The sequence below is a fragment of the Scyliorhinus canicula genome, chromosome 2 (assembly GCF_902713615.1).
Source record: "Scyliorhinus canicula chromosome 2, sScyCan1.1, whole genome shotgun sequence".
Classification (NCBI taxonomy): domain Eukaryota; kingdom Metazoa; phylum Chordata; class Chondrichthyes; order Carcharhiniformes; family Scyliorhinidae; genus Scyliorhinus; species Scyliorhinus canicula.
Window position 1 is genome coordinate 127,619,420 of NC_052147.1, and position 14,726 is coordinate 127,634,145.

The window sequence follows — 14,726 nt, forward strand, 5'->3', positions numbered from 1 at the left end:
ATGGGAGTGCTGTCATAACTAGGGCTTGGAGGGTTGTCTCAATGCAGGAACTCTCCTGAATTCTCACCCATGCTGCTTCTGGCTCCTTTACCCATCCCCTCACCCTTTCTGCTGTGGCCACCCTGTGGTAGTATTGTAGGTTTGGGAGGGCCAGGCCTCCCATGTTTCCTTTTCTTTGTAGGACCTTTTTGGGGATCCTTGGATTTACCCCCCCCCCCCCCGCCCACCCACCCCACACACACACACACATAAACGCCATGATCAATTTGTCTACCATGTTGAACAAGGCTTTGGACACGTAGATCAAAATGGTTCTGAACAGGAAGTGGAACCTGGGCAGCACATTCATCCTGATTGCCTGCACTCTCCCCACCAAGGAGAGTGGGAATGTTTCCACCTCTGCAGGACTTTTTTAAAAAGCTTTTTCCCCCACCAGACTGGTCAGATTCCAATTATAGTTCCATGTCCAGTCGTGGATAATTTAGATCTCCAAGTAGTGGGATTTGTTATGGGCTTGTTTGAACAGCAGTCCTGCTCAGGTTGAATTTGTAGCTCAAGTAGGCTCCAAACTCTCTCGGGTGCTTCATGATCCCTTCTATGCTGGTTAGGGATCCGCGATGTAGAGGAGCAGGTCATCCACATAGTGAGACTCTCTGCTCTCTGTTCCCCCCCCCCCCAACCTCTGGATCCCCATCCAGCTTTTTGCCGACCTGAGGGTGATTGCTAGTGGTTCGAGTGGCAGGGCGAACCAGCGGGCATCCTTGCCTTGTACTTCTGTGCAGCTGGAAATAATTAGAGCTGGTGTTGGTCTATATGCTCGCCAGGAGTGATGTACAGGAGTTTCACCCAAGCGATGAGCCCTGATCCAAGCCCAAACCACTCCAATACCACTGAGATACATCCACTCGACTCAGTCAAAGGCCTTTTATGTGTCCAGGGAGATGATTACTTCTGGTGTTCCCTCCCCGAATGGGATCATTATCATGATCAGCAGGTGCCTGATGTTCGATGTTAGCTGCCTACCCATGACAAAGCTCGTCTGGTCCTCTGCAACCATCTCTGGTACACATTCTCCAGCTGCCTAGCCAGGATTTTGGCCAGTATTTTTGCATCCATATTGAGCAGCGAGATAAGTCTGTAGGACCCGTATTCGGTCGGGTCATTATATCAGCGAGATTGAGGCTTGTGCTAGAGTTGGTGGCAGCGTAACCGTTGCTGATGAGTCTGTGAACACCTCCTGCACGTCTGGGCCAGTGCTTCGCAAATATTTTGTAGAAGCCTGCCGGGAATCCATCTGGTCCTGGTGCCTTCTTCACCTCCATGGAGTTAATGTTCTCCATGACATCCCCGTTATAGTGGTAATTCCAGCCCCTGTTTCCTGTCCAGTCCGTTGAGGAACTGCTTCATCCTCAAGTCCTCCGCGGGGGCTTGGAGGTGTACAGAAGGCCTCAAATGCTTTGTTGACCTTTTCCGGTTCAGCTACCAATCTGCCTTGTTGGTCCTAACCAGCGCATTTTCTCTTATGGCTGCCTGCTTTCCAACTGGTGGGCCAGCAGGCGGCTAGCCTTGTCTCCATGTTCATAGACGGTCCCCTGTATCTGGAAGAAAGGTGATAATTGCAGCAAGCAGCAATTATGCTGACGATTATGAGCTAATCCATAAATTTAAACCTTTTGTTCCATCATTCTGTAATTTTGAAAAGGGTAGGAAGTGATAGGACGGCAGATAGCCAGGCTAGAGAATGGATAGCTGGAAGTGCTCCAAGACCTCCTCCTCAGGCAAGGAAAGAAGGCACTAAAGCTGAATGTGAGACTTGGAAACCTAAGTGGCACTATTGTAACAAGGTGAGACATGTTCGTTCAGCATGTTGGAAGTTGCAAGGAAAGTCAATGGGACTTGTGGGGGTTCATAGTGAGGATTCTGAAAAGGTAATTAAGTGGAGAATACTATGGCGCAGTAGGTACTGTTAGCTGAACTTAGGAGACCTGAGGTGAACACTGCTGTGGGAGAAGGTGTGAGGAATGAGGTAGATGAGAGATATGCCGGTCTTGTGTCTAAGGAGGTCACCCCACTTTCCTCGTCTGATGTAGCCAAGCCCATAACAATTTTAAGGGACATGCGTATTAGAGACGGATTTGTTTTTCCCTCCAGAGAGCTCAGTGAAATCTGAGGTATTCATGAATGGGATAGGTGGAAGTTGTACCCCCATTCCAGTGCATTTGAAGTGTGATTTAATGTCGGATCCAGTCATTTTCGGAGTGGTTAAGGAATTCCAGTGGAAGGAGATTTGCCTTTTGGGGAATGATTTAGCAGGAGTGAAGGTTGTAGCTTCACCCATGATTACAGAGCTCAAAGGAAGCATTGCAGTTAGATTCAAATTGTACGGCATGTAGGAAGTAGGAAAATGCATTGGGCAATAAACGACCCAAAGAAGGAGATATTGAGAGTTGTTGATCACAGATCAAATGACAGTTGTAATGAACCAGATTTTGAGCATTCCCAGGCCAAGGGTAACCATAAGGATGAAGCGTCAGGCAAGAGTTATGACTTTATTTTGGTTCTGATGATGAAGCAATGGTAAACAACTGTTACAAGAGTGTTTGCAGGAAGGAGAAGTCAGATGGGTTTTGATTCTGACTATGAAATGATGATAAACAGTGGTTACTAATTGATCAAAATCTAATTTTACCTCTATGACTCCGGTTGAAGTGAGACTGGAATTGACTGCACATTAGCCCAGGATGTTGTGACAATTGTCTTCTTGCCAAAATTAATTTTCGCACATGATCTGCCATTTGACCGCCCTTCCACCAACCTGTTTATGTTCTTTTGAAGTTCTACGCTACTCACCTCACCGTTCACAATTCTTCATATCATACACAAGTTCTTTGAGGTAAAAGAAACAGATAGCAAGGGAAGTGAGGTAATTGGCAATCAATCCTTTCCGAGAGTTAAGGGGAAGGTGGATGGAGAACGCTGTAGTGGTTCTGCGCCCACAAATGGAAAAAAAAGGAAAAGTTAATTGAGCCAATAATGTACATTCTCTGATTGTGAAAGTGGAGAAGCAAAATTGGAATCTGAACAGCAGAAATCATGTAATTCCGTATTATTAATTGGAGATGCAGGTGGTGATTACGATCATGCCGATGAGGAGGTAGAAGTTGGCACTGTGATGATATGCATAAGGCAAGTTTGTACATAATGTTATGCATGACCTCTGACCACTAGGTGGAATTGTAAACTTATCAGGTGACCCTGTGGTCTGGGAGTTGGTCGTGCTGGGAGATAGATGTATTTGCAGTAGTACCACAATAGTTGTTTAATGTTAGTTGTTCAGTCCTTCTTTATTTAATTTATCCTAGTTATTTTATCATGCAGTTATTCTACAATAAATTATTTTAAACTACATGTTCTGTAGTTCATCATTCACTTCGGCCAGTCTGCAGAACTTGACATGGTACCAGGTTTGATATTTAACAAGAACTCGAAGATTCTGTACAAAAAAATCTGAACCACAAGATAACTCTGCAGGATAAGAAAGGAAACAAATCTTTACGACTAACTTTGCAAGCTACTGACATCTTGTGCTTGTTGCGCTGTAAAACTTCGAAGCCTGGAATGGAATCAATGCACCTCAACAGCTTCGGTTTACCGGTAATGTGGATGAAAATTAGAGGATGTTTGTTGCAGCCCTTGGTCTGCAGTCACAACCTGATGAGAGGTGCATCGCGTTGCTGCTCACTGTAGCAGGTCCCTAAGCAATTGAGATCTTCAATATCTTTGCATTTGAAGACGAGGCTGACGCCAAAAGCTTCAAATAAGTGCTTCACGATTCGATCAGCTTTGCTCCCCTGGAAAAACTTAAACCTTCGAGCACTATATATTCTATCCTTACGCGCACCCAGAATGCGGGAGAGGCATTCGATAGCTTCCTCATTGACTTGCGATTGAAAGCACAGTGGTGCAACTTCAGCACACTCCAATTATCAAATAATACGAGACCAGATAGTTTTCGGAATCTCCAGTAATGAAGTGTGCGAGGAGCTACTGCGGGAAACAGACCTGCAACTTGAAAGGGCCATTCAAATATGTCACGCTAGTGAGCTTGCTGCAAAGCAGCTCGACTCATTGAATCTCCGTAGTTTTGGCGCAAAGGCAGAAGAGGCGGAGACGCCATCAGTGTGGTGTCGCAGCTGAAATGTGCTCCCAGTGCGGGCGGCCATTTTGATCGGCTGACCCGATCCTCCATTTTGTGTCCACCGTGAGGCAAACGGCATATGCCACGACAATGCCCTGCTTATGGAAAAAGATGTGCCATCTGTAATGCCAGAAATTATTTTGCAACCCAATATTATACAAGGCAAAGGCCTGAACAAACGAAGAGAATCAGCGCCATTGATGAGGTGTGGCTGGAGAACACATTTTTTGTAGATGTGATCTCCAGCAAAGACAAGGAGACTCCAGTTATATCAAACAGAAATATATTTGTACCAATCTACAGCAATAGTGAATTGAAGGCAGAAAATTATAAAGGTAAATGGACGGTGCCATTCAAGAAAAATGACACAGTGATAACAGTCAAGCTTGACACTGGTGCGAGGGCCAACCTCATCAACCTGTCTGATGTAAAATAGTTACTAGAACGATATTATTAAGGGATTATAATGGTAAGGAAATCTCATCATTAGGAGCATGTGAACTTCATGTCAATGTCAAAACCAAAAGGTACAAATTGAAATTTTCTGTGGTAGCGACCGACTGCGAATCTTCAATTGGAATTGAGGCTTGTGAGGAGCTACAGCTCATCCGACGAGTCTCTATTGTAGACAATGCTGCGACAGGCTCTCATCCCTCGGGAGACTCCATATTGAATGATTTCCCTGAAATTTTCCAAAGTTTTAGTACGTTACTATACATGTACAAGGTTCAATTGAAGGAAGATGCAAAGCCTGCGATTCATGCGCCGAGACATGTGCCAGTGCCATTAAGGGATATACTAAAGGCAGAGTTAGATAGAATGATTGCCTTGGTATTGAAGCCCCTACCAACTGGGTTAATTCGAGGGTATGTCCAAAGAAACAATAAAGAAACGCCACAATGTAAAATCTGTAGTGACGGTGTCACCAAAAGAGAAGAAATTAAGAAGGACTCAATGTTGCAGAAAGTAAGTGAATATCTTCGTGAAGGATGGCATAGAGAATCCTGCTCCAGTTTCAGCAACTTGAGAGCGGAGTTGAGTGAGCACAATGGAAGGATTGGCCGGGTATCCTCGGACATCACCACAATGGTACGAAACTGCACACGGTTCAGGAGAGTGAACATCTGGACACAGTGCAGGAAGCAAACAAAAGGCACACACTATGAAATGCTTCAGTTCTAAGTGTTGGAGAACTCTGCTAATCCAGAGAAGCAACCACTCTGAGTTTTTTTTTGAAAAAAAAGGGACCAAGGGAGACATCTCAAGCCAAATCCACAAAGAGGTTTGCAGATTAGTCTGTAAAATGCCTCAAACCATGTGTGATGCAACCACCAAAAGAAGCATTCAACAGTCCTAAAATATCTGAAGAACATACAGAACAATACATGAAGAACCTGTGCCAGTTCAGCAGACACTGAAGATCTACAAGAATAAGGCTCAAACCAGACTGAACTTGTAACAGGCTGTAAAAAGAAAACTGTTCTGAACGTGTATATAGTTATGCATATCGTGATGAAATGTAAAAAGTAATCTAATGCTTGTAAAAATTTTCTTTTAAAAAAGGAAAGGGGCTGTGATGATATGCATAAGGCAAGTTTGTACATAATGTTATGCATGACCTCCGACGACTAGCTGGTAAACCCATCACATGACCCTGTGATCTGGGAGTTGGGAATAGGTCATGCTGGGAGATAGACGTATTTGCAGTTCCACAATAGTTTAATGTTAGCCATTCATGTTCTGTAGTTCATCATTCACTTCGACCAGTCTACAGAACATGACAGTCACCTAAGGAATAGTGCACTTCAAGTCAACCAACCCTGAGAGGATTGAACCCTCAGCTGCACTTGTTGCTGAAGGTATCCATGTGAAGGAGGAGAGGATGTAAAGCTGGAACAGTTTAAAAAGAGTCTATTGGTTAAACGTGAACACAATACTTCTCTCAGCATCGACAATCCTACTCCTAGTTTAGTTATGGGAGATCCTCGAAATTCGATTAAACGTTCATTGCATAATCAGGAACGATTGATGGTATTACATGAGAAACCGAAAGAAATAGATACAGTACAGGTACTGGAATGAGCTGTAGGGAATGACCAGGGAATGGCACTATGTTAACTACTGTTGACATCAGAAACTTTGAACCACTAAAACCACAGACACTGGCTCGGTTAGAGAATCGAGAGACAATGAATGTTGGACATGTTGCAGAAACGAGCAAAACCGCTGTGGTTCACGGAACACCAACAGAGTTTGGGAGATCGACAGCCATGTTGGAGGATGGGTCGGTGCTGGCCACCGTGGACATTTAGAAACCATTATCAACTTGTGTTCATAGAGATGTTTTAAACTCCAAAGACAACGTTATTTTGTTGGAGTTTATTATTGCAATAGCTTGATAAAACTGTACATATTCCTGGAAACTATAATGTGTTTGTAGAAGCTTTAACATGTGTTTAAAGGCTGACTCATTACTAGTGTAAAAATGGGGAAAGGCACTTGTGCAAGGCTGAGTTAGATAGATATCATAGAATTAACCGTGCCGAGGAGGCCATTCGTTACATCGAAAGAACACCCTACTTATGCCCACGCCTTCACACTATCCCAGTAACCCCACCTAACCTTTTTGGACACTTAAGAGGAACTTTAGCATGGACAATCCACCTAACCTGCACATCTTTGGGACTGTGGGAGGAAAACGGAACACCCAGAGGAAACCCCGCAGACACGGGGAGAAAATGCAAACTTTACACAGTCACTCGAGGCTGGAATTGAACCCGGGTCCTTGAAGCTGTGAGGCAGCTGTGCTTTTATTTTAAATAAATTTAGAGTACCCAATTATTTTTTCTCCAATTAAGGGGCAATTTAGCGTGGCCAATCCACCTAACCTGCACATCTTTTGGGTTGTGGGGGTGAAACCCACGCAGACACGGGGAGAATGTGCAAGCTCCACATGGACAGTGACCCAGGGCCGGAATTCGAACCCGGGTCCTCAGTGCTGCAGTCCCAGTGCTAACCACTGTGCCACATGCCGCCCTTTGAGGCAGCTGTATTAACCACTGTACCATCGTATGTGTTGATGTTTCATAGAATTTACTGTGCAGACAGAGGCCATTGAGCCCATCGAGTCTGCACCAGCTCTTGGAAAGAGCACCCTACCCGACCCCACACCTCCACCCTATCCCCATAACCCAGTAACCCCACCCAACACTAAGGGCAATTCTGGCCACCAAGGGCAATTTGGCATTGCCAATCCACCTAACCTGCACTCTTTGGACTGTGGGAGGAAACCAGAGCACCCGGAGGAAACCCACGCAGACACGGGGAGAACGTGCAGACTCCGCACAGGCAGTGACCCAAGCTGGGAATCGAACTTGGGACCCTGGAGCTGTGAAGCAATTGTGCTAACCACTATGCTCCCGTGCCACCGTGTTGTATACTTGCATACCTCCTAATGAAACATTTGTGCCCAGAAGTTTCGTGCTTTTAAGGAGGAGGTATGTAAGGATCCTCCTGTTGTCAGTTCCTTTTTAGCTATTTCAATTTCTGTACCTGGACAATTAATGGGACCTATGCCTTTAAGATGGACTTCACCTTTAATCTGAAACCAGAAATAGGCTGCTTGGTCTGCCATCCGTGATGATCTAGACTGATGGACATGGTTGGCTGCCAATGCGCTGTTTTAAATTGCCGGGCCCTTTTCTGATACTCAATGATGATTGGTGCTAATCATTCTGGAATGTTCTGCAGAGCTAGGAATGCTTGATCTTGCTTTCAGTTTTTAAACTTTGGCAGCAGATCAACACCCATGCTGGAGATATCTCCAGGAAAACGGATCTCTCTACCCAGCATGTGCGTATTTAATTCATGAAGGCAGAGCTGGAGGGAACATTTGGGGTTTTATGGTACAAAACTGCACACGGTTTTGGGGTCTTATGGTTTCTCTCCCTGAAAGTGAAGAAGATTTTAGTTCAGACGGGCAGCATGGTCGGCGCATGCTTGGAGGGCTGAAGGGCCTGTTCCTGTTTGTACTTTTGTTTGTTCTTTGATTTATTTGTTCTTTGAAATGTTGACAGATTCTCTAAATGTCTCATGGAAGCTGCTTGTCGGATACTGAGAGATAGGATTAACTGTCACATAGAAAGGGATGGACTAGTCGGGTATGGTCAGCATGGATTTGTTAAAGGAAGGTCTTGAGTTACAAATTTGATTACATTCTTTTAAGGAAGTGACCAGAAGGGTTGATGTGTAAGGCAGCACGGTAGCAAAGTGGTTAGTATAGTTGCTTCACAGCTCCAGGGCCCCAGGTTCGATTCCCGGCTGGGTTACTGTCTGTGCGGAGTCTGAACGTTCTCCCCGTGTCTGCGTCTTCCTCCGGGTGCTCCACTTCCCTCCCACAGTCCAAAGATGTGCGGGTTAGGTGGATTGGCCATGCTAAATTGCCCTTAGGGTCCAAACAAATGCTAAGTGGGGGTTATGGGGATAGGGTTGATACGTGGGCTACAGTACGGTGCTCTTTGTAAGGGCCGATGCAGACTCGATGGGCCGAATGGCCTCCTTCTGTACTGTAAATTCTATGATTTTATGACAAGGCCCCACATGACAGATTGGTCAAAAAAGTAAAAGACCGTGGGATAAAGGGAAATGTGGCAAACTGGATAAAAAGTTAGCTTCGTAATAGGAAAAAGGTCAATGGCTACCCTTGCAAATGGAAAGTTATTACAAGTGGTGTTCCACAGGGCTCGGTGTTGGGACCTTTATTGTTTGTGTTATGTATTAATAATTTGGACAAAAATGTAAGATTGGGGGTAAGATTGGGAAATTTGCAGACAGTACAATGATTAGTCAAATAGTGAACAGTGTAGAGGATAGTGATAATCTCAAATGATAAAGATGGGTTTTAGAGTGGGCGAAGTGGCAGATGGAATTTAACACAAGTAAGCAATCATGTATTTAGGGAGATCAAACAGTTATAGGGAGTACACAACAAATGGGAATATACTAAGAGGTGTAGATGAAGTGAGAGACCTTGGCGTACAAGTACAGAGGTTTCTAAAGGCAGCAGTTCAAGTATGCAAGGTTTTAAAGAAAGCATATGGAATGCTCTCCTTCATTGGCAGAGGTAAGAAAATAAAAGTAAGGATATATTGGAATAATATAAAACACTGGTGAGGCCACAACTGGAATATTGTCTGCAGTTCTGGTCACCACATTACAGGAGGGATGTAATTGCTGTGGAGAGAGTGCAGAGGAGGCAAGAATGTTGCCAGGGCTAGAAAAGGGTAGCTACAAGGAGAGATTGCATAGGTTGGGGTTATTTTTCTTGGAACAAAGAAGGCTGAGGGGTGACTTAATTGAGGTGTACAAAATAATGAAGGGAAGAGATGTAGGGCTGGATTCCTCTGCCATGCCCGCCGCAAGATCACCACGAGTGAAGCGCGGACAATGGAAAGGCCTATTGACCCGGGTTGGGATTTTCCGGCTGCCGGCCAGGCACAGCTGGAGAAACGCGGCCATAATGGGCAGGATAAAATTGTTTCCCTTGGTGGAGAATTCTAGAACCAGTGAACAAAGATTCAAGATAAGTGGTAGGAGGTGTAGAGGGGACATGAGGAATAACTTTTTACGCAGAGGGTAGTGAGAGTCTTGAATCCGCTGCCCGAGTTGGTGGTGGAAGTAGAGACCCTAAACTCCTTAAAAGTATTTGGATGTGCACCTTAAGTGCTGTAAGCTACAGAGCTGTGGACCGGGAGGAGGAAGGTGAGATTAGAAAGGGCATCGGGGTGGCATGGACAAGATTGCTGAATGGCCTCCACCTGTGCTGTAACATTTTTGTGGTTCTGTATAGCTCTTGGAGCTATAGAGAATGGGAGGAAGGTGGGATCAGGGTATTGAACTTGATGATCAGCCACAATCATAAAGGATGGCGGAACAGGCTTGAAGGGCTGAATAGGCTCATCCTGCTTCCATTTTGATTGTACGTTTCTATGTTTTAAGGTGAAAGGATAAGCGTCCTAGCTTTAGTCCTTTAGTGAACTTCCTACACAGTATGAATGTGGAATAAAGTATATGGAAATCAGAATGTAATGATCTTCTTTGCAGCTCAGCAGCGTATCATACACTCAGGTTTTCAAGAAGGCTCTGGTTTCACATCAGCCTCTATTAAAAGTGTTATCAGATTCTGGTCTCTGCTTGCACATTAGCCTTTCTTGTAGAGAGAGTGTTTTCAGATTCTGGATTCTGCTTCATAACAGCCTTTTTGGAGAGAGAGAGCTCTTACATGGAGGGAATTCATCAGATCTTTGAAAGAGAGAATTAGTACTTCTCCATCCAGTTTTCAGAATCAAAGTGAAACTAGTAAACTAGCCTTGTGACTGCGAAATATGTCAGTGGGTTCAGAACCACCAATCGTCACTGGCCATCGGGCAGGGCACAGACATCGGAGCAAATTCATTGGCCACCAGCCAAGTCCATCAATCCGAGTCAAAACTGATGTCACCTGCTGCTGCAATCCGCTACCCTTGAATTTAAAGGCACAGGCCACTTATAAGCTGCTTTGTTTTAAAGATAGGCTGCATTAAAGTATCTGGCCCATAATTCATCCATGGATCAAAATGTTAATAGCAAAAATAAAAGGAAGGGGAAATAAGGGAACAAACAGAAGAGACCCTTACAATATGCTTTTAAATCTCCAGTTTATTTTTGTGCTTTGTGCAATCTGAAATGTGTAGCTCTTGCTCTGCTAACAATCCAACACTGAATTTGTTCTGTCTTTTATTTCTGCCTTTTTATTCTGTTTTTTCCTCATTTTTTGGTGTCTTTTGTCTGTTTTCTATTTTTCTGCTTTTCATTCTTTTTTCCTGCTTTGTTTTCATCATTTTTTTCTATTTTAGTTTCTGTCTTCAATTGTTCTGTCCCTGTCTTCTAGTTTTTTCTCTATCTTTTTCTGCATTATTAGTCAAATTTTTTGTTTTTCTCTCCTCTTTCTCTTATTTTTCAGGCTGGTTTGGCTAGTTTATCTGTCTTTTCAATTTTTCCTGTCTTTTCCATATCTTTTTCCTGTTTATTTTTCTCTTTACTTTGGTTAATTTGTCTGTCTTTTTTCACTATTTTTATCTGTTTTTCTCTCTTTTTTTTGTCTGTTTATTCAGTCTCTGTTGCCTGTCTTTTTTTTGTTTACTTACAGTATCCCAAAAGAATAGATTAACTAATTGCTGAATTGGAAACTGAACCAAGCCGGTAGAAGTGCCAAATTCTGTAACATTGTGTGATAATACCAATATAGTACGGTTACAGTGAACAATCAGCCAATAGCACCTTCCAGTAGATCCAAATCATGGTCGAGAAAAACATGATGTATATTCTTTGTAATGGAGGTTGCCCTTATTGCAATGAGTCGACTTAGCAGGTGGCAAAAGTTCTTTTGGGAAATTCCTAGACTGTGCATAATTTATAAAGATTTTGCGAGGCGTGCATTTGTTCCAATTTTAAAATTTATTTTTATTAGAAAAATACACGTCATAAGATTGATTGTGTCATTTCCTCATTACTACAGATGCCATTTTGTATAACTCGCACACGATGGTTTGTGCCTACTGTCTATATGCAAGATGGCGACTGCAGGAAGTGACATCACACAATCATATATAGCAAAAGATTTATGTTGATTCAAAAGAAACCACTCAGTGCGTTAACAATGACTATTTTTGTCAAACAATATAATAATAATAAACCTTACTCAACCCTTGCCACAGGATACTTACAACTGATGGAATGCAACATAAATTATACACCTGACTTAAGAATATTTTTATTTTTTCTTTCTTCCTTTTTTCTTCACTTCCTTTTCTTTCTTCCCTTTATTTCCCTTTTTTTTCTTTTCGCTTCCTTCTTTGTTTTCTTTTTCCTTTGTGGCTTTCGCTCTCTTTTTGCCCAGTGGTGTTTTGGCATACCAACTCTGAGTAAGAAAAGAAACAGTTATATCTGATGTGCATTCTAACACAGAGGGAAAAATTCTCCCATTTTGAGACTATGTGCCGTGGTGGGAATGGGAAGGTGGAATGTTTCCCACTGCCAAGGCTGGCAGGAAAACACACCAAATCACCTGGACCCGACCTCACTACTTATGCCCCTGGGTGTTTTATGCCATATCAGTGGTGGGTTGGACATGGATGGCGCGTAGTCTGTAGTTGTGTCCAGATTCCCAACATCATTGATCCATTATTAAAGACAGATGATGTGTGGTAGTAACTACCGTTGTATTATATTGTATATATGGGTATTAGGGTAAGTCCCCTGTACTCCAGGCACGGGGGTAGATCTCTGCCTGCTGGTTCCGTCCAGTAAGTGGAGTATAAATGTGTGTGCTCTCCGAATAGCAGCCATTTCGTCAGCTGCTGTAGGAGGCCACACATCTCTGTGTAATAAAGCCTCGATTACATTCTACTCTTGTTTAGTCGTAATTGATAGTTCATCAATTTTTTACACAGAGATTTTTCAGAGATGGACCTCCGCATCAAGCCGTATCACCTGCAGCTGCATCCTCAAGCAGACAACGCCAAAAAAGACTTCGCACATTGGCTAGCTTGCTTTGAAGCATACATCGGGTCTGCGCCAGACCCAATCCCAGAAGCACAGAAGCTCCAGATTCTGTACCCATGGCTGAGGTCCAACGTTTTTCCCCTCATCCAGGACGCGCCGACCTACGCAGAGGCCATGGTGCTACTGAAGGAGAATTATGCTCAGCGGACTTTGAAGATCTACACCAGGCATCTCCTATCCACGCGGCACCAACTTCCCGGTGAATCTGTGGAAGATTTCTGGCGTGCCCTGCTCGCCCTGGTAAGAGACAGTGAGAGACTGTGACTGCCAGGCCGTTTCACCCACTGAACATTCGAACCTGCTAATGAGAGACGCGTTCATTACAGGCATAGGGTCTGACTACATCCGCCAGAGCCTCTTAGAAGGGGCCACGCCTGACCTCGTGGCGACCAAGAAACTAGCGCTCTCGCTCACAGTCGTCTCACGCAACATACAGGCTTATGCTCCCGACCGCACGCCCCCCCCCCCCCCACCCCGTGCATCGTGGACCCCGCCGGCGGCCACCCCATCATGGACCCCATCAGCGACCACCCTCAGCCAACCCCACGCCTGTGTCGCGCGGCAGCCAACCAACCCCGGGGGACCCAAATGCTACTTCTGTGGACAGACAAAACATCCCCGGCAGCGCTGCCCGGTGCAGTGTAATTGATAATATGGAAAGATGTGTCATTTGAAACAGGGAAGTCTGGCAATATCTGGTCTGAGAGAAACATGAGAGGATACAGGGAAAGATCCCATGAAGGGTTAACAGCAGCTTCAAAGAGCAGGATTATAAAATGCAGATTCCTTCTCCCAAACAAACAAAGAGGATTTTTGTATGAAGCTAAAAAACAATGGCTCACACCTTCATTGAAATTAACCATCTTAGTAAGCATCTGGAAAAGCATGGATGAGGGTTTCAGTTGAGTTAGGTGATAAATGTAAACCTTTCAAGTCATAACTAAGTGGATTTTTAGCATTACGCTAAAAGCAATGATTCACACCTTCATTGAAGTAAAATCAGCAGATAGAAAAGAATGACTAGGGGGGCAAATATATAGGTGTGAAATTCTGCTAACACCAGGTACATTAAAGTAAATTGGAGACTATCAGTCTATGAGAAACATAATTTAAAGCCAAAATCAAAGTTAAAATTATGAGCTGGGGACACAATTGGAAAATAAAACTACAGAAATGACAGTAACCAAGATTCACACCTCTCTTGAAATCAAAGCATTTTGAACATCACAAAGGACATTGTAATAGACCTGAGGGCTGAGGCCATGCCCAAAATGAATACTTAGTTGTGTTAGAAAAATTCAGATTAAAAGTACCTTTTACAATCCAAGTGAAATAAAAGTTACTTTACAATAAAGTCATAAAAACTTAATAACTGTTAGAAAGATATATAAACCCTGAGAAAGGGGAGAGGAGATTAGGAAGTCCAGGAGAGAAGGAGAGAAACAGAGAAGGAACAAGCAGCTCAGAGTCAGCTTACAGTCAGCTCGGTCATGGGAAAGGGACAAAACAAAGTAGCCGAGCTAAAACAGCTAATACGTCTAAAGAAGACCAGACTTTAAAGAGGAGGCAGAGTCTGTTCAGAGTCAGCTCAGAGTCGGCTCTCACAGCTCGTTACATTGGAAAGATAAGACATAGCAACCGAGCTAACCAGCAAATACATCTAAAGAAGACCAGACTTTAAAGAACATTGATTGTCAAGGTAGGCCTGAAGGTCCCTTCAACCAACCAGAAGGATCCAGAAGCAAGATCTTTTTACCTTTCTGGAAGGACTGTGATTGCAGCTTTTAAAAGAAAAAATATAATAATAAAGTAACTTAAAATTTCAACCTGAAACAGTGGCTATTCCAAAGTCTACTTTACTTACTTAGCAATGTGGGACCCAGGATCGATGCGACTAAGTGGTAAGTAGATGAAATCATCTGTGAAG

At 43.7% G+C, this 14,726-nt stretch overlaps 1 protein-coding gene across 3 annotated transcripts in view; it reads right to left on the reverse strand.

Moving 5' to 3' along the window:
- Positions 1 to 11,679: 11,679 nt before the first annotated feature.
- iqca1 (IQ motif containing with AAA domain 1) overlaps positions 11,680 to 14,726 on the reverse strand; it is a 200,030-nt gene continuing 196,983 nt past the window's right edge. For all 3 annotated transcript variants that reach the window (XM_038786291.1, XM_038786292.1, XM_038786290.1), the window contains one exon: positions 11,680 to 12,155. In XM_038786291.1, coding sequence (XP_038642219.1) covers positions 12,009 to 12,155 — 147 coding nt within the window. In that variant the 3' untranslated portion in view covers positions 11,680 to 12,008. The remainder of the gene's footprint in view (positions 12,156 to 14,726) is intronic.